This window comes from Hipposideros armiger, unplaced genomic scaffold (genome assembly GCF_001890085.2).
Source record: "Hipposideros armiger isolate ML-2016 unplaced genomic scaffold, ASM189008v1 scaffold_297, whole genome shotgun sequence".
In the NCBI taxonomy this organism is placed as follows: domain Eukaryota; kingdom Metazoa; phylum Chordata; class Mammalia; order Chiroptera; family Hipposideridae; genus Hipposideros; species Hipposideros armiger.
The window spans coordinates 1,364,303-1,382,120 of NW_017731647.1; the positions used below are offsets into that span (position 1 = coordinate 1,364,303).

Genomic DNA, 17,818 nt, shown 5'->3' on the forward strand with positions numbered 1-17,818 from the left:
ATTGATTGAAAGATGTACCACTTTTCTGTACCTCTAAGAAAAAATACTGCCAATTAAACTATGATAGCTACCAGTTTTAAGACATATCCTGATTTCAAAGATGTTAATTTTAAAAACATGTCTCTTAAAACCAGTGAAATGTAGTAATTAAAAAAAAATAAGTGAGATTATATTTAATTTGTAATCTGCTTTTTCTACTTACTACATTCTGAAATAGCTTTACATGTTAATGCACTTCTACCCTATTCTTTTCAATGCATAGTATTTCATTGTACAGATTTTTATCCTGGATTAAAAAAAAAAGATTTCACCTTTTTTATGTGCAAAAGAAGTTCACATTTAAAGTGTTTTTATCCACGTTAAAAAAAAGTTTTCTATTTTGCTAATACTGTACTTTGATTTTCAGTTATGTAGCTCCCATAGATAGATTTGGAGTAATACCCTGCTGTTGTCTAAACTTGTTTTGTGATAGCATTCTAGATTTGGCCTGTAGGCCGTAGTTGGCTGACCTCTGCTTTACATTCTTAAAAAATTGCTGAAGACCCTAAAGAGCTCTATTTATATAGATAATATCTATTATTAATAATATATACTGCATTAGAAATTAAAACTGAAGATTTTGTGGGGGAGAGGTGAGAAGTAAGATTTATTTCCTTGCTTACAATTTCTCTCTAATATTTTCTTAAATATAGACATATTCATATATGGAGATGGGGTAGTAAAACAATTGCTTCTTGTATTGTTTTCAGTAGTGGGGAGAGAAGCCAGTCCCCTCTTCTGTTGCTTTCCTGGATTGGGAGAATTGTGGGAGCAAACAGAAGTGTGAACAGTTAGACTGGGAAATTTTTAAAACACAAGTATATTCAAGCACACATTTCATTAACCATCAGGGCAGTGACATCATCACACATCACCTCTGGAAATCTCTATTGTACACCCATCAGAAAAGAATGAAAAAGGCAAATAACTTCTTAGCATTATTATGAAAATAGTTTTTACTTCACAGACCCCCTGAAAGTATCTTGGGGAGCCCCACATGTCCCCAGACCACATTTGAAAACTGCTGGTCTAGTTCGTATGTAGTAGGTGTTCAATAAATGTTGAATGAATGAAATAGTACCTGTACTGATGTTGGCATAGAGAAGCTAAATTAAGTGCTTGATTTTATGGTCTGAGAGAGAAGCTCTGTGGCGATTTAGAGTAGGGGCAATTGACAGGAGCTAGAGTAGCCAAGGACGAAAGAGGTTAATAGAAATTTTTTCCTAATCTTTTTAATTTGATAATGTATCAAAAACAAGACAAAAAAAATCTGGGCAATCCATGAAATAGAGTTTGTTGCCATTCTGTTGTGTCTTAGAAATTTCCTGAAGTTTTCTGAACTTTGTATCAGAAGTCTACAAAAAAGCAAAAGAGGTTACACACAAAATTTTCAACACTGAGTTTTCCTTGTAAATAACAGGTATAGTAATGAGGAAGCTACTAAATAAGTATTTGGGAATTACCTGTTAGTGGGTTAGTATATATACATATGTATTTATAGATAAATTTCATTTGTATTTATCAAAGAGTTTATTTCTTTGCAGTACTTTTATGTTTTGGCTAGAGCTAATATTTTAGTGTAAAAGTTTTTAATAATTTCCCTTTTTATTTCATATCTGTGTTTTGATGGTTTTGATGTTTCAGATTCGTTACATTTCCCAAACACAAGGCCTGCCAGCTGAATATCTCCTCAGTGCCGGGACAAAAACAACCAGGTTTTTCAACAGAGATCCTAACTTGGGGTACCCACTGTGGAGGCTTAAGGTCAGTCTCTCCTACTATAGTACCCATTCCTGTACGCCTCACTCCCAACTTTAAATTTAAAATTTGTTATTATCTTGAAGTGGAGGAGGGGGAAGGGGCTGGGGGTGAATGTATGTTTGCAGGAGGAAATATGTACTTTGTAAAATTATTTCATTGTACCTATTTGGCCTTATCCTTAGTTAAAAAACAAAACTTTAGATGCCAGTTCCATTGGCTGAGGTTATTTTGTATATTTGAATCAGCAGCTGAGAAGGGGATTTGGAGAGTGGTTGTCACCATTAAGCCATAAGAAAACTAGAGTAATTTAGCAATGGCTATTTTTTTAGAGAATTCTTAATAAATATGACAAAACAACATAATTTTCTAAATGCCCATATTAAGGCCTTACATTTTTCTTTAAAGAAGTGTCTACTTTTTACTTCCGAGCCTATTCCTTTAACTTGGGGTCTCTGAATAATTTGATTAACTCTTGTGAGTCTGCCTCTGAGCTTTTGCATAGTTAGCATTTGAAATATCATCTCATTTGAAGGTATCTTTAAGAGAAGAATGGTAATATCCCTTCTAACCTGACATGCTTCATCATTGCTTACACGTTTATTTTATCACTGTTGAAAGAGTGGCTGGATATCAAGGTCACGTCTGTCCACCGGAAGGTTTTCTAGTTGTAACTTACTTTCATATTTGCCATCTCTGGTTGGCAAGGTGATGACACTTTTTGCTTTGTATTCTGTCTTTAGTAAGAATAAAATGTGAAAGTAATATACAGATGGAATTTATTTTTAAATCTATATTTTATAGACACCTGAAGAACATGAATTGGAGACTGGAATCAAATCAAAAGAAGCTCGGAAGTACATTTTTAATTGTTTAGATGACATGGCTCAGGTGAGTATAGAAATTTCAGGATGCCAGACATTTATGTATCGCTTTACTCAGAGATACATTTCTGTTGGTTATATTAAAGATAGATTTAATCTGTTATCTTTTAGTATATGTTTTTATTTTCTACAGCAAAAAATACATTAATATTCTGCCATGTGTTATTAAAAGAACATTTGAATCCTAACACAGGGTACTTTTATATATTTCTTCCTTGCTTTTGCTAAACTGGTCTTGTTACATGTCAGTATTTTGAAATATTGTTTATGAAGGTTTCTTTCTTGTCTATTTTATATAGTAAATACTTACATAAGAGCCAACATTTATTGAGTGCTTATTACATTCAAAACTCTGTTGAAATGCTTTATACTTACGTCATTTAATCTTTTCAACAATAGGAACTTTTGTATTTAAGTAATAGTCACTTTTGCTTAACTTGTGTGATTCAAATTTTGAATGAACAGAAATTGGTTCAGCTTTATTCTACCAATAAACTATCAAATTGAAGATTTTAATTAGACAGCATAAGAAGAGCTTCCACTTGTGAAAAAGATTACACTGTAATAAAAAGAATTTCCTTAGATTTTTCTCTTGAGCAATATATACCGGGGGTGCCAAAAAAATATGTACATACGACTTGTCATCTTTTGTTATTGGTATATTTTGAGTATTACAATTTTAATACAGTTTTTTTCCTTTCTTAAAATGTATATACATTTTTTGGCACCGTGTGTGTGTGTATGTGTGTGTGTGTGGTTTGGAGAGAAAGTAGATATTTAGTGGCAGCATTTAAGGTTAAAATATGAAGTGTAATATTTCTAACTTTTCCTCGGAAGGTGAATATGTCCACAGACTTAGAAGGAACAGACATGTTGGCAGAGAAGGCAGATCGACGAGAATACATTGATTTGTTAAAAAAAATGTTAACAATTGATGCAGATAAAAGAATTACTCCTCTGAAAACTCTTAACCATCAATTTGTGACAATGACTCACCTTCTGGATTTTCCACATAGCAATCAGTGAGTATGATACGGTTTGGGATTTTACCATGATGTGGTTCTCTGTTAAGTTACCATCTTTTAGATAAAGAAATGGAAATATCATGTGAGCAGTAGCTTTGGGGCTTTCATATTTGGCTCACTGATGCTTGTCTTTCTCATTGAAAAATTATGTAATTAAAAATTAGATACGTGTTTTTCCTCTTCATAGTTATAAAAACTCTTGATTCATTTTTATCTGAAAGTACTCAAGGGGAAAAACGTTGGTGTGTATTCACCTTGAGTTATTTTCTGTTTAAATCTTAGCATTCAGTTCACTGACCCTTTGCTCTCTTTTTTCAGTGTTAAGTCTTGTTTTCAGAACATGGAGATCTGCAAGCGGAGGGTTCACATGTATGATGCAGTGAGTCAGATCAAGAGTCCCTTCACCACGCATGTTGCCCCAAATACAAGCACGAATCTAACCATGAGCTTCAGCAACCAGCTCAATACAGTGCACAATCAGGTATTCAGGAAATGGTTTTGGAAAGTCAAACGTAGGAGGGATAGAAGCTAGGAAGAATGCAGGGTGTGGGAAAGAAACCAGGCTTTGCTTTGGTGGTCTTTGCTTCTTAAGAATTTTCTACTTGGCAAAAGCGATGGAAGACAGAGTAGATGTGTAATACCTATCAGTCATGTGCTGACTAAAATGAAATAGAAAAGGCCTAATCCATGCCTGCATAGTCTCCTCAGCATAGTCACACAAATGGAGCCTGGCTATTGTACTGCTTACAGCTGTTAGTTGGACAAATGACTCTCAGTGTCAAGGTTTTTATGTCTCATTATGTCTGTTGAAGGGGGTTTCCAATAACTTTTTTTTACATGCTGTGCATTAACCCTAGAACTTATTCATCTTACAAGTAGAAGTTTGTACCCTCTGACCACCTTCACCCATTCTCCCCTACCTTCTCTGCCCCTAGCAACCACCAATCTACTTTCTGTTTCTATGAGTTCTGTTGGGGTTTCCAGTAATTAACTTGAAGAGTGGTTTTGGTTTTGTATTTCTTTGCTAAACAGGGATATTTAGATTTAACTTTGTTTCTGAAGATGTAAGCTTCCTAATTTTTTAGCTAGGTCTACTTTTCAAGTGAGATTTGGTGGAATCTCACATTCAGCAACTTTTTGCACAGAAAGAAGAGGTAGGGGTTTATATAGCCTCAACCAGTACAGGACCATTTTTTACTCTTTGTTTTCTTCTTCAACCTTGTAATATGCCTTAAATCTAGAGACTGGGAAAATTTCTTAAGCAGACTTATTTTGAAGACAGCACTACATTTTAAAACTGTTTTAAGTTATGATGGATAGATTCTGTGTGTGTAAAAATATTGTTACCTCTGTACCAGTATACAACTATACTGTTTTTGTTTTTAGGCCAGTGTTTTAGCTTCCAGTTCTACTGCAGCAGCTGCTACTCTTTCTCTGGCTAATTCAGATGTCTCACTGCTGAGCTACCAGTCGGCTTTGTACCCATCGTCGGCAGCACCAGTCCCTGGAGTTGCCCAACAGGGCGTCTCCTTGCAGCCTGGAACCACCCAGATTTGCACTCAGACAGATCCATTCCAACAAACATTTATAGTCTGTCCGCCTACTTTTCAGAGTAAGTGGGGAAACTCCTGTATCCTATATCAGCCCTGCCTGCTCTAGGCACATCCTTATTAGATATCTAGCTGTATAGTTTTGATCTTTGGCAAGTTTAAACTCTGTCTCTGATTATGAAGATAACTGAAATTAACAAAGTAGATTTACTCTTTTTATATTGGTTATTTATCTAATTATGATACTAACTGACACATTACAAGAGTTCAGTTAATGTTTCCTTATTTGAATTGCCTGATATCAGTTATCTTGCACCAATGTCATGTATCTTGTTTAAACTTGTACCCCACTATGCAGACTATACATATACATTTTGAAAAAATTTGTTGTAAACACAACTGCTATATATTGAATCTTATTTCCTATATCATTCCATTATAAAATAAATTTATAATGTTTCCAGTAAAAGGTGATTTTATTATAAAATGTAAAAATCATGTTTAAGAATGTGGAAACCTCTAAAGTTACATGAGAAATAAAGATTATTATTTATTGAACTGAAAAATTCTACAAGCTGAGGTGCTTGTGTAGGGAAGGCGTTAAGATGATCTACTTCGTATTATGAATCATTGTTCCTACAAACTCCTGTCAACAGGGACAGAATAGCCAAAGAGGGTGGCTCTGAGCCCATGTGTCGCAATAAGATTTTAATTTTCACATCCCCGTCCTTCCCCATTTTATCATTCTATAATTTAGTCTGTTCACTTTTTTTAAATTCTGAAATATGGGCAATGTGTGCTTTTTGATCTGGTGAGCCATTTAAAAGGTTAAATTATGTCAGGGATATTTTCTGACGACACATTTGTGACTTTCCTAGTGGAAAGTCAATCTCAGGGCCCTGTGGGAATAAACCAGGAGGAGTCAGGCTTCTCATAACACTTTACACAGAAGCAGGTAGCTTTTTTTAATCTCTTTACTTCAGTTACTTATTGACTGTGACCCTTTTGTTTGTTTGGTTCCTGACAGAGTTGGAGCAAGCAGAAGGGAAAGAGGGGTTAGGGGAGGCTGAGAGATTGCCAGGAGGACAGGCGAGCCATAGTGCTGTAAACCAGGGAGAGGCCGCAGGGCGAGGCCGCAGGGCGAGCGGAGGAGCAGATTCAAAACCCGTAAATGCAGATTAGCCCAGTTTACCAAACGCTTTTCTGTGTGTGCTGCATGATAGTAAATGCTGTACTTCAGGTTGTCATGTTGAGTGATTCTTCTACTGACTTGAACATACAGCCACTCTACTACCCCCTCACCTTGTCCAAAGTGAGTTTCAATTGAAACAGTTTTCACATGTGGGACTCCAAAGTTTTCTGTTTCTTCTCAGATGATATTTAAGAGATGAGGCAGAAGACCTTTTTATTAGTTCCTTTAACAAAACAAAATGTAAACTGAAGAGGCACAGAGGGAAAGTAGTATAACCCGTTTTGGTATAGTCAGGTGAGTATCAGCTCTGGCCATTTTTTTCCTATTTAAGAAGCCTAAATCACCTGAGGAGCCAGGTAGAGCAAATTTTAGAATTTCCAAGTGAAAGGGAATTTTTAAATTAGGGTAATGATGAAAGCTGGTATATTTTACTACATGCCAGATAATGTTCTGAGTGCTTTTACATGTCCTGATTCATCCTTATAAACAGCCTTAGGAAGTGGGTAATGTTGTGATGCCCAATTTATGGATGAGACAACTGATCGTGATTCCCTCATCTGCCCAGAGTCTTTATACTAGTGAATGGTAGAACCACGACTTGAACCCAGGCAGTGGGGTTCATAGCTTATGTATTTTGAAGTAGTATTCTGGATGATCTCGCAGTGTTTAAACTCAAATAGCTGTAAAGAGCTTGTCATTTGTTTTGCCAGCTACAGCCATGTGCTGGTTTCCGCCCAACAGTCTTCTCTTCCATGTTGTCTATTTTTCTTTCATGATCTGGTATTTTACAAGATACCTATACGTAGAGGAGAAATTGACCCTCTGAAATTAGACAGTTTTACTGTTCTTTCCACGCTCCCATGGTTTTTTATTTAAAGGGGTATGTTCAACAAAGTCAAAACAAAACATTAATCCTTAGTTCAGGGGAGAGCCTTCCAAAAGTGTTGCCTTTCATTAATTCTTTCTTTCCACTTGGGATTCCCTGAAGAATCTAGTTTTAAACTAGCTTGGCTGCTGTGGCTTAGCCTAAATTATCATAGCAATCTAATACTTAGTCACATATGAGTTGTGTGCATTTGATACCTCCATAGTAATACTGAGAGAAATTAGGTGGTAATAGCTTAAGCAGTGGCACTGATGGAGTATCTAATTAAAATGTTTGTGCTCCCACTTAACAAAACTGAAGGCATTTGTGAATTACAGGCATAATAGGAAGTTTTATGCCTTTCAACTCTGTGTTGAAAGTTTTGATAGGGTAGGTTTAAAAGAACACTCTCTTATCAATTCTTGGCAAAAGGAGAACTATCTTGAGAGCCTCTCTTTTCCCAGAATGAGATATTCCTATTTGTAGGAAACATTTATTCAGGATTTGTGCCCAGAGCATAATGAGTAAAAAGATAAATGAGACGGGGTCACTGTTTTGAAGGCAGCACAAAGTTCTTGATTTTCCTAGCTGTCCAAGCTACAAAAGAGCCTTATTAGAAAGCTGTCAATGACCAGAGCAGATTTCTAAAATAAGTAGAAAAAAGTGTTTCTGTAAACCAACGTGTCTACTTTTTAAATATTTTTATTCTAGGCATAATTTCTTCAATTCACATACTGGTTAAAGGAAAAATATGACTATTTTGTGAACTAGGTAATTTTTTTTGTGGGATAGGGTAAAACATCCCATTAAAAGAGTAAAAACAAAAGGGTAACTTACATTATAAAGCATTGAGCTTTTAATAATATTTTCTTACCTGATTTAACCAAAAGTTATATTAAAATTATTTTTATTTTTTTATTTTTTGGCTGAGCCATCCTGCCACCTGTTGGCAGCTCAGCGGCAGCTCAGCTCAGGCTGGGAATCAAACCAGCGATCCGGTTGTTTAGAGCTCGCACTCTTGAGCGAATTCTTAACCAACTGAGCCACTCAGCTGGCCCTATAATTATATTTAAGTCTTTGCTTTTTAATAGATTACATTTTAAAAATACCTTTTCCCCCAAGTTGATCAAAAGTTGGATGTAACTTACTAAGTGAAGGTTTTTGTTTGCTTTTGCCTATACTGTTAATGGGAATCCGGTTGGTGTTGCGTTTTAAGATTTGTAGGATAAAAAATACTTTAGAATTCCCTTAAATCAACCCTCCCTGTTTGGGACATATTTTCATTAACCTAGAGGGACCATGTATGTCTCCCTTTTCTTAACTCCCCAGACTTCTGTGAAGCTCCTTTGTCATAAGTGTCTAGAACTAAAACCTTGACGGTAGACGGTTTGAACAGAAAAGCTAAAAACAAACAAAAGGAGCCCAAACAAACACCTCCAGACCTAGCAAAGCCATTTATTTAGCTGTGCTGTTGTTTTCTACAGCTGGACTGCAAGCAACAACAAAGCACTCTGGATTCCCTGTGAGGATGGATAATGCGGTGCCAATTGTACCCCAGGCCCCAGCTGCTCAGCCACTGCAGATCCAGTCGGGGGTTCTTACGCAGGTAAAAGCCTGAGCAACTCAGAGACCCAACACTGGTGAAGCACTATTCAAAATCAGATATTTTGTCCTAGAAAATGGTGTTTGCTTTTGACTGTAAGATCTTTCTTGGTCACGATTCAGTGGACTTAGATTTAGAATGAAACACCTACGATGGAATGATGCACTCATTCCTGACACTGTTGCAACTCTGCCAGTGTCTTCCTAAAACTTCCAGGGAGAAATATCCAGACTTGGGGAAAATTTAATTTTAAGAGACGAAGTTAATTTTTTATCTTGGCGCTCTTAGAGGTGTAGCACACACGTAACAACATTTTGATTCTAAAAGTAAAAGGTTCCCCTAGTGTCTGGTCTGCTTACTCTTTCAGAATTTTGTCACAGTTGAGGGGCTGGATCATATCAGGATGCCTCTTCAAGTATTATATTCCTTTATTCCTTGTGTTTAATTAGATTGTAGAAAGCTTTGAAACTTTATACCTGCAGTGGAGCGTGCGACTGAGAAGGTCAGGAACATCACAAAGTCTTCATATAAGCAACAAATGTTATATTTTCTATTCTCAGTGTAAATGTTTATGGCCCATGACACAAAGGAAATTCTGAAATCCCAACCCCCTAATTTGTGAATAGAAATTCTTAATATATGCCTTTGTGTACTAAGTTTTGTAGAACTGACCATATGGATCGGGCCCAAGAAGGCTTCCCATACTTTTGCTTTAGGTCATTGACATTTGACCTAGTAGGCCAATGCTGTGTACAGCTGTGTTTGGTACGTGCATTTTAGGTGATAGAAATTACTGCTTACTGTTGGTAATAACCTGGGGGGGATGCGAAGCCTTCTGATCCAGATAACCTGCCTCCGTGTGTGTTTCACTCACCTGCTGCATCTACGTTTCAGGGAAGCTGTACACCACTAATGGTAGCGACTCTCCACCCTCAAGTAGCCACCATCACCCCGCAGTATGCGGTGCCCTTTACTCTGAGCTGCGCAGCCGGCCGGCCGGCGCTGGTTGAACAGACTGCCGCCGTACTGGTAATGCCCTCACTTGATTGTGTTACTAACAGAGTTTCTTTGGTTTCTTTCTTTTTTTCTTTTATCCCGTTCTTTTTTGTTCTGTTTTCTTCTGGTTTTCTCATTTTTTCAAAACCAATTTCTGACCTGGTCTTTGCAGAGGGCATGGAAGCATGTGCCATCTTGTGGCTGTGTTATTGCTACATCTTTAATGGCTCATTGTTTTCCTCCCCACCTTTGCCGAAGCTCTGTTTGACTCTGATGTTCAGTGTGGCTCTATAAGGAGCCAGGCCCCTTGCTTCTTCTTTGCCAGCTTAGTGGGATAAAAGCCCTCGGTGTAGCCTCAGAAGATCATCAACACTGTTACATTCTCTGCCCTGTCTTTTGCCCTCTGATCCTTGAGAATGAAAGAATTGGCCTTTAGTTTGGCTCTGCTACAGGTACTCGGATGGCCAAAATTTGAACTCCTTGGCAAGTTAGTTTCCTTCTTTATTTGCTGTTTTAAGCTTTCAAAACTTTTGTGCCTGTAGAAATGTTTAAGATGCCCTAAATTTACTGCTTCATCAGTTGATACCAGCTTTCCTTCTAAAAACCCATGAAGATACTTGTTTTGTCACTCATGATAGTGGCAGCTCATATCTTCCATTTAAAGATGTTCCCTTTAGAATCCTTTTAGGTTGTGTTTCATTGGTTGGTTAAAATGAAAGGTGAACTCATTTTTAGGGGTTTATGGAGAGATTAATTATTTTACAAATAGTCCTTTATACAAAGGTGAGAAAACATGGCTGAAAAACTTTTGCAAAGACAATATTTGTTACTAAAAGTCATGGGAAAAGTTACCAAATACAGCAGCAAATGTAGCATTGGGCTCAGAGATAGGAAAAAACAAAAAGGACTTTGAGGTATATTTCAGAATTCATTACCTTAAGAGTGATTTTTAGAAGTGCTTTTGGTTTATTTGGGGGAGTTAGAATTGTTTGCTGGACACCCAGCATTTCATTCTTTGAAATTTAAAATTAGGCTAGCATTTAAAAACGTAATTGATACTACTGACTCCTGATATTTCCACATCTTTGAAAGAGGCTTTCAACTGCTTTCGTTATTTCTCACAGACTCATGTGAGTGAAAACACTTCCAGAAACGTACTTTGGTTGTTGGAATTTGTTTGGTTTTCATTTTAAAAGTCATTATCACCTCCAGGTTAATTATATCATAAGCATAACACCCGAGTGCAAGGAAGTCAGATATAGTTCCAATTCAGCTGATCCAAACCACTGCTTTTAATTTGCTTACCTGTAGTTTTGAGGTTGGAGTGTTAGTTGACACATCTCCTTTGCTGCTTCTCTTAAGTTTGCACTAGTCACTTGCTAAGCTTTGCGTATTTTTGTTCTTCCTCTGTCAAAACAGTTTCGTCACTTGGAACGCCAGATTTCTGCCTCACGTTGGAATGTTATTATTTATTGCTCTGTATTAAACTACATGCTTTGTCTTGTGCAGGTGTTGGCTTATGGAAAGACGCATGGTGTGACTTAACATACTTTTCTTATTTTTTTGTTCTGTTTTGTTTTGTTTTAAATTCCGCGTATGGTAGCAGACATGTTTACAGTTTCTCTGCTTTGAAGGCTTCTTATTTGGAACCAGTATTTGTAACAAGTGGATCTGTTACTTGCAGAAATATTTTTAAAACAGTGTCTTGATGGTCTTGCAGTTTGAAATTCAAGAAACAGAACCATATGTACCCAAGCACTGTAGGTGATTGTACTGTCAAAGTCAAATTTAAAAAAGGAAACTTACAAATCTGTTCCCATTTTTTTAGAAAATGCTAGAATTTCTGTAAGACGTACAGAAAACATATGTGTTGCTGTCTATTGCAAGTGCCGTGGCTTGTTAAAAACTGGAAACGATGTATTTTCTTGTAGTGATTAGTTTTTATGTTGAAGTGTGTTTCTACAAATGATACATAAAACAATGTTTTAGGTAACTGCTAAAAACAAAATATGGTGCTCTCTGCATCTATTTCATAAATATTTTACTTATTGCCTTATTTTAAAATTCTGCTAAATGGCTATAAATGATGAAGTTAGCATTCTCTTGCTGGCATAAGCTTGTTTGCCAGAGGATTTTTGGCCTTTGGTCATCCACATCTGTCTTCATTTTCCAAGTACTACCCTTTAAAAAGGAACAATTCTCCCCTTTGTTTTGTGGGTTGGATTGACCTGATATCTTATCTGATAGGCACTCAAATTTTAAAATTCCTATTTTTAATCTCAAGGGAGCTGTCTTACCTCTTTTCAGGGTAATTTTGAGAATCTTTGCAAAAATTATATTCCAGCGTTAAACCAGAGCTTACCCTTGAACTTGCAGACTCCTTCACAGTATAGTAGAAACTCTTAACCACAGGGATGTTCTTTAACACCCTGGCGGTCAGGTTGTGGAGGTGGCCAAGACAAAGCAATGTTTTTTCCCCCTTAATCATGAGACTTGTAACCTTGAGCCCCTCTGACCTTTCTTTTTTAATCTCTGCAAGTTAACAATCTACAAGCAACTTCTCTTAAGATATGAATTTTTCTTTCATCTAACAACAACAACAAAAAAAAAACCAAGGAAAAAAAAAAGTCAAGAATGAGTCAAGTCTGGATCTTTTTGTGTGTTTCCTTACAGCAGGCTTGGCCTGGAGGAACCCAACAAATTCTCCTGCCTTCAACTTGGCAACAGTTGCCTGGGGTAGCTCTCCACAACTCTGTCCAGCCCACAGCAGTGATTCCAGAGGCCCTGGGCAGTGGCCAGCAGCTCACAGACTGGAGGCAAGTGTCCCATGCTCGTTTGGCTCTGGGAGATTTGCAAAGGCAGATTCCTCAGGGTTGGCACACTGGATGATTTGGAGAGACTGGGAAGAAAATGAAGGAAAGGAGAGGGTTATCTCTGTCTGAGATCCTTTAAGAAGAGAACCCATATCAAGCTAGGAGATGGGAGTTATAAGAAAGTTTTGAATATGGGGAAACAATAGGTTCTAAGCTCAGGAATCATTTCCTTCCGATTTAAAGAGTCTTATGCAATTAGAAACCATGCAGTGCAAACCTAAAGCCTTGTTATGTAATCCAGGTGTTACGTAACAAACAAAATGGTTGTCTTAAGTGCTTGTCATACCTATTTGGCCCTGATTTCCCAGGGTTTTAGACATTCACTCTTGTCTGTTTCTTTCTGTTGGTACAGGAACGCCCACTCTCATGGCAACCAGTACAGCACCATCATGCAGCAGCCATCCCTGCTCACTAACCACGTGACGTTGGCCACGGCTCAGCCCCTGAATGTTGGCGTTGCCCACGTTGTCAGACAGCAGCAGTCCAGTTCCTTGCCTTCAAAGAAGAATAAGCAGTCTGCTCCAGTCTCTTCTAAGTGAGTCCCTGTCAGAGCTGATGGTTAAAACCGGACCAGTTAGAGAGAGATGTTTTCCGGCTGTGATGCAGACAGTCTTGGTAGGAAGCAGCAGGTGTGGAGGGGAGCCACGCTTTCCATCTGGGTGTGCTCACCAGGTGTGCTCTGGCTATGCTGCTCCCTTTTCTCTGCTGCCACGTTGAATCATGGCCTTCTTCATGCTGTTTTTAGTTTTCTGCCCACCTTAAAGAGTGAAATTTAACTGGAGTAAAGGGCATGCAGAAATGAAATTTATGTTGTATTTTGGTGTTCTTGTCCCTGGAAACCCTGGTAGAGTGGTTACTTTAGTTTTTATTGGAACTTTTATAGTTAAGTGTATTGGCTTGATGATGACGTGAAAAAGAATCAAAGAGCAAATTGGAAAGAGTTCTGGGAAAAGATGTGTAGTTCTGGGGGCCAAGAACTGAGTAGTCTTTCTCATGGCCTTTTCCTACAGGTCCTCCCTGGATGCTCTGCCTTCTCAAGGCTGTTCCCTGGTCGGGAGCAGCCCCCTCCGTACCACGTCTTACAACCCCCTCGGCCCTGTGCAGGATCCGCACCAGCCAATTGTCATCCCTGATACTCCCAGCCCTCCTGTGAGTGTCATCACTATCCGCAGTGACACCGATGAGGAAGAGGACAACAAATACAAGCCCAGTAGGTAAGATGGCTGAATGGCTCACTTGCTTGGCAGGTCCCAACCTTGGCTTATGGGCTCTTGGCTTCAGGCAAGTGGCCCAGTTTTGGCTACGAAAGGAAGGACAAAAAAGAGGTATTTTGAAAGCATGGCCTTGGATGAATGAGCCCAAACACTCGAGTTTCCATAACTGAGCATCGTCAGGTCCTCTGTAATACCCTACACGCTCATCAGTTAAATCAGCCTTTCAGACATACAAGATGGAGCGTGTATGTTAAGTGTCAGGCTGCTGTGGCTCAGAGTGCATGTGGTTCTACAGACATGATCCCCTGCCTTTAAGGAACAGTAGCATCTGAAAACATACGTAACAGAAGCACAGAAGTAGCAGTTAGTTGCAATGAAACTTGTATAATGTCTTAATCTGAAAAGGCCCCTTTGGAAGAGGCAGAGCTGTAAGTAGGGCTACCTTCTTTTTCCTCCTCTGCTATATGGTCTGAAAGGTTAAGAATTTAACTACCAGATTATTTCCTCTTATCCTGGCATCTTAGTCCAAGTCCTTAACTGGACACTTAACTAAGACAGAGTGGATACGTTTAAGAATTGTGATACACAGGATGTAAAGTATAGCATAGGGAGTATAATCAATGGTATTGCAACAGCTATATATGATGTCAGAGGGGCAGTAGCTTGGAGGGGGTTATCATTTTGTGAGGGGTATAAATGTCTAATCATTATGTTGTTTTGTACACTTGAAACTAATATAATAAAAAAAGAAAAGAAAATAAAAAATACAATCAGGAATAAAAAGCATTGTGATCCACACGTCTCGTATTGTAAACCTACTGTAGTCGGTTGCCCTGGTTGTGCTGGGCTGTATTCTTCATAGGGGTTGTGTTGGGCACGTGGAACTGGGTGGGAATAAGCCTGCTTTTACCTGAGGACTCCTTTACAGTCACATATAAGTGGAGGTAAATGACCTCGAAAGAGTAATTTTAGAAGGAAGTACTTCAAAGGCCTATTTATAAAATGGTATTTACAAAGCGTAAGTAGACTCGAAGCTAAGTTTTGAAAGTGATTATTGAGCTGATTTGGGGAAGAAGAAAAGTAAATTTTGCAGTAAGGAAAAGCAGCCTAGTAGTTGGCAGAAATTATAACCACCAGGGTTGTTTTGACTACAGTCAAGCCTATTTATTTAAAAAATAAGGAAAAACTAAAATTAGTAAGGTGGGGATCAGCTTGTGAAGGAACTTAAAAAAAAAATATTGTGAGAAGTTCGATTAGCTATACTAAGGAACTGTTAGCTATAATATTGTCTGTGAGGGTGATGTGGGTAAAATGCGGTGTTTGAAGAATACTGTTGGTAACTGAATGAGAATGGCTAAGAGGCAACATGCAGTAGTTGTTCGAGGTGTGTGCTCTGGAGTCATTCCTTTTTGGGGTGAATCCTGTCACCATGTATTTCTTGTGTGCCCTTGGTCAAGTCTCTTAATCTCTCTCTGTCTCAGTTTCCTGAGGACATGCGGATAATAGTACCTACTTCATAGAAGTGTCGTGAGGATTAAATGAGGTGTGTAGAGGGTAAGACTAGTGCCTGATGCAGAAGGAGCACTCATAAGTTCGCTGCTGCTGTTATTGTGACTGTTGTCGTCATCATCACCATTATTGTAGGAGCACCAGGGGCCGTCAGACACATTGCTAGAAGGGGGTTGAATTTCTATGTATTTTCTTCTCCTCTGCTCTAGCCTGAAAGCAAGGTCTAACGTCATCAGCTACGTCACTGTCAATGATTCCCCAGACTCTGACTCATCCTTGAGCAGCCCATATTCCACCGACACCCTGAGTGCTCTCCGGGGCAATAGTGGACCCCTTCTGGAGGGACCTGGTAGAGTCGTGGGAGATGGCACTGGCACCCGCACCATCATCGTGCCTCCACTGAAAACTCAGCTTGGTGACTGCACTGTAGCAACACAGGCCTCAAGTAAGTATCTTCATAGCTAGAGTTGAATTTTCCTTTGATATTGTGTATATCCTTAATATATTGTTACCATCTGCTTATGCCAATGGTAGAGACCGGTGCATAGACTTTTCTTAAAATTACTTAATTCAGAAATCAGTTCCTTGTGATGTGAAATTATTTTTGACCATCAGTTTATCTCCTTATTTTTATTTTGCTTGGATTAGCATAAAAGTGTATTTGTAGCCTCAGAAATATACTCACTGTTGATGGGAGCAGGTTGACAAGACATGTTGTATGGCAGGGAGAATTAGCAAGTAATTTTTTTTTGCCACAAGTGATTTGATTTTGATAATCCATAAATGGACAGGAACTGGTAATATTAAAAATGACTACAGGGGCTGGCTGAGTGGCGTGTTGGTTAAGAGCTGGCTTGGGACGCCAGCTCTGTGCAGCAGGGCCCCGGTTCGGATCCCACATGAGGGCCAGTGACATTGCCCTCTACAGCTAAGATGGTGAACAGCTCGACCTGGAGCTGGGCTGCTATGAGTCGCCGGTGATGGCGTAGGATGCAGCCCCTGCTGCAGTGAGCTACCATGAGTGGCTGGCAAGCCAGTGTGAGCGGCCAGCAGCCGGCGTGAGCTGCTGTGAGCCCCCGTGAGTGGCCGTTTAATGGCTGGCAAGTGACTGCCTCACCCAGGAAGAGCGCAATGATCACAATACCAACATGAGCCAGTGAAGCGACGTCCTCCACCACTAGACTGAAGAACAAAAGGACAGCAACTTGTCTGTTCCCCTTCCCTGACTCTCCAATGCTATTCCCCTCCCCCAATTCCCCAAATTAAGAAAAAAAAAATGTAGACATTTTTATGAAAAACAGTAGGTACTGCAGATCTTTACTCTCCCAAGGTCACAGCAGTGATGCTTTTGTGGGCTTATTATCAACCCACGACTCCATCTTTTTTGCTGTTAGAGCTGGGCTTAGGCTCCTTGTTTTCATTGTTGGGTAGTGCTTATTGTGGTAACAAGCCCCAGATTGCCCTGGCTTGACAAAATACAAGTTCGCTTACTCCTGTGACCTTCCCGTGCCGGTATTCCTGATCAGTAGGCCTGCAGGGAGTTAAGTAAGGATCAGAGCCTTGGAATGCTCATGTCCAGTCAGGAGGGAGCAAGTTTGGAGGGACACATGCATTTCACTTATTTAGTCCTGGAAATAGGGAAAACCAGTCACATGGCCCCACCTAGAGGCAAGAGGGCCCAGGAAATGTAGTCCTTAACTAGGCAGCTGTTTTCCAGTGGCAACTCTACACACCAAAGGAGGGGAGTGTGAATTTTTTTTTTTAAAGATTTTATTGGGGAATTGGGGAGGGGAACAGACAAGTTGCTGTCCTTTTGTTCTCTAGTCTAGTTGTGGAGGATGTTGCTTTACTGACCCATGTTGGTATTATCTTTGCACTCTTCTCGGGTAAGGAAGTCGGTCGCTGGCCACTGGACGGCCGCTCACGGCGGCTCACGGCAGCTCACGCCAGCTGCTGCACGCTCATGCCAGCTGCCGGCCATTTATGGTAGCTTTTTACAGAAGCCCACTGCAGCCTTGCTGCAGCCTACGCCATCACCAGCGACTCACGGCAGCCCAGCTCCAGGTCGAGCTGTCATTCACCATCTCAGCTGTAGAGGGCGCAGCATCACTGGCCCTCATGTGGGATCCGAACTAGGGCCCTGCTGCTCAGAGCTGGTATCCCAAGCCAACTCTTAACCAATGCGCCACACAGCCGGCCTGGGAGCATGAATTTTGGGTGTCAGTATAGCTGTCTCTGCCATGCTTATGTAAATTAGTGTTTTACTGTGAATTCCGTACTGCCAGAGACATAAAGAGGCTTCCAGTTTGA

At 39.4% G+C, this 17,818-nt stretch overlaps 1 protein-coding gene across 4 annotated transcripts in view; it reads left to right on the top strand.

Moving 5' to 3' along the window:
* Positions 1-17,818, top strand: part of HIPK1 (homeodomain interacting protein kinase 1) — a 51,675-nt gene that overhangs the window by 27,243 nt on the left and 6,614 nt on the right. For 3 of the 4 annotated variants that reach the window (XM_019659188.1, XM_019659187.1, XM_019659189.1), the window contains 11 exons: positions 1,684-1,803; positions 2,602-2,688; positions 3,519-3,703; positions 4,025-4,187; positions 5,093-5,318; positions 8,798-8,919; positions 9,811-9,945; positions 12,586-12,728; positions 13,138-13,320; positions 13,796-13,999; positions 15,718-15,953. In XM_019659188.1, coding sequence (XP_019514733.1) covers positions 1,684-1,803; positions 2,602-2,688; positions 3,519-3,703; positions 4,025-4,187; positions 5,093-5,318; positions 8,798-8,919; positions 9,811-9,945; positions 12,586-12,728; positions 13,138-13,320; positions 13,796-13,999; positions 15,718-15,953 — 1,804 coding nt within the window. The remainder of the gene's footprint in view (positions 1-1,683; positions 1,804-2,601; positions 2,689-3,518; positions 3,704-4,024; positions 4,188-5,092; positions 5,319-8,797; positions 8,920-9,810; positions 9,946-12,585; positions 12,729-13,137; positions 13,321-13,795; positions 14,000-15,717; positions 15,954-17,818) is intronic. The other variant, XM_019659186.1, reaches the window with a different exon arrangement.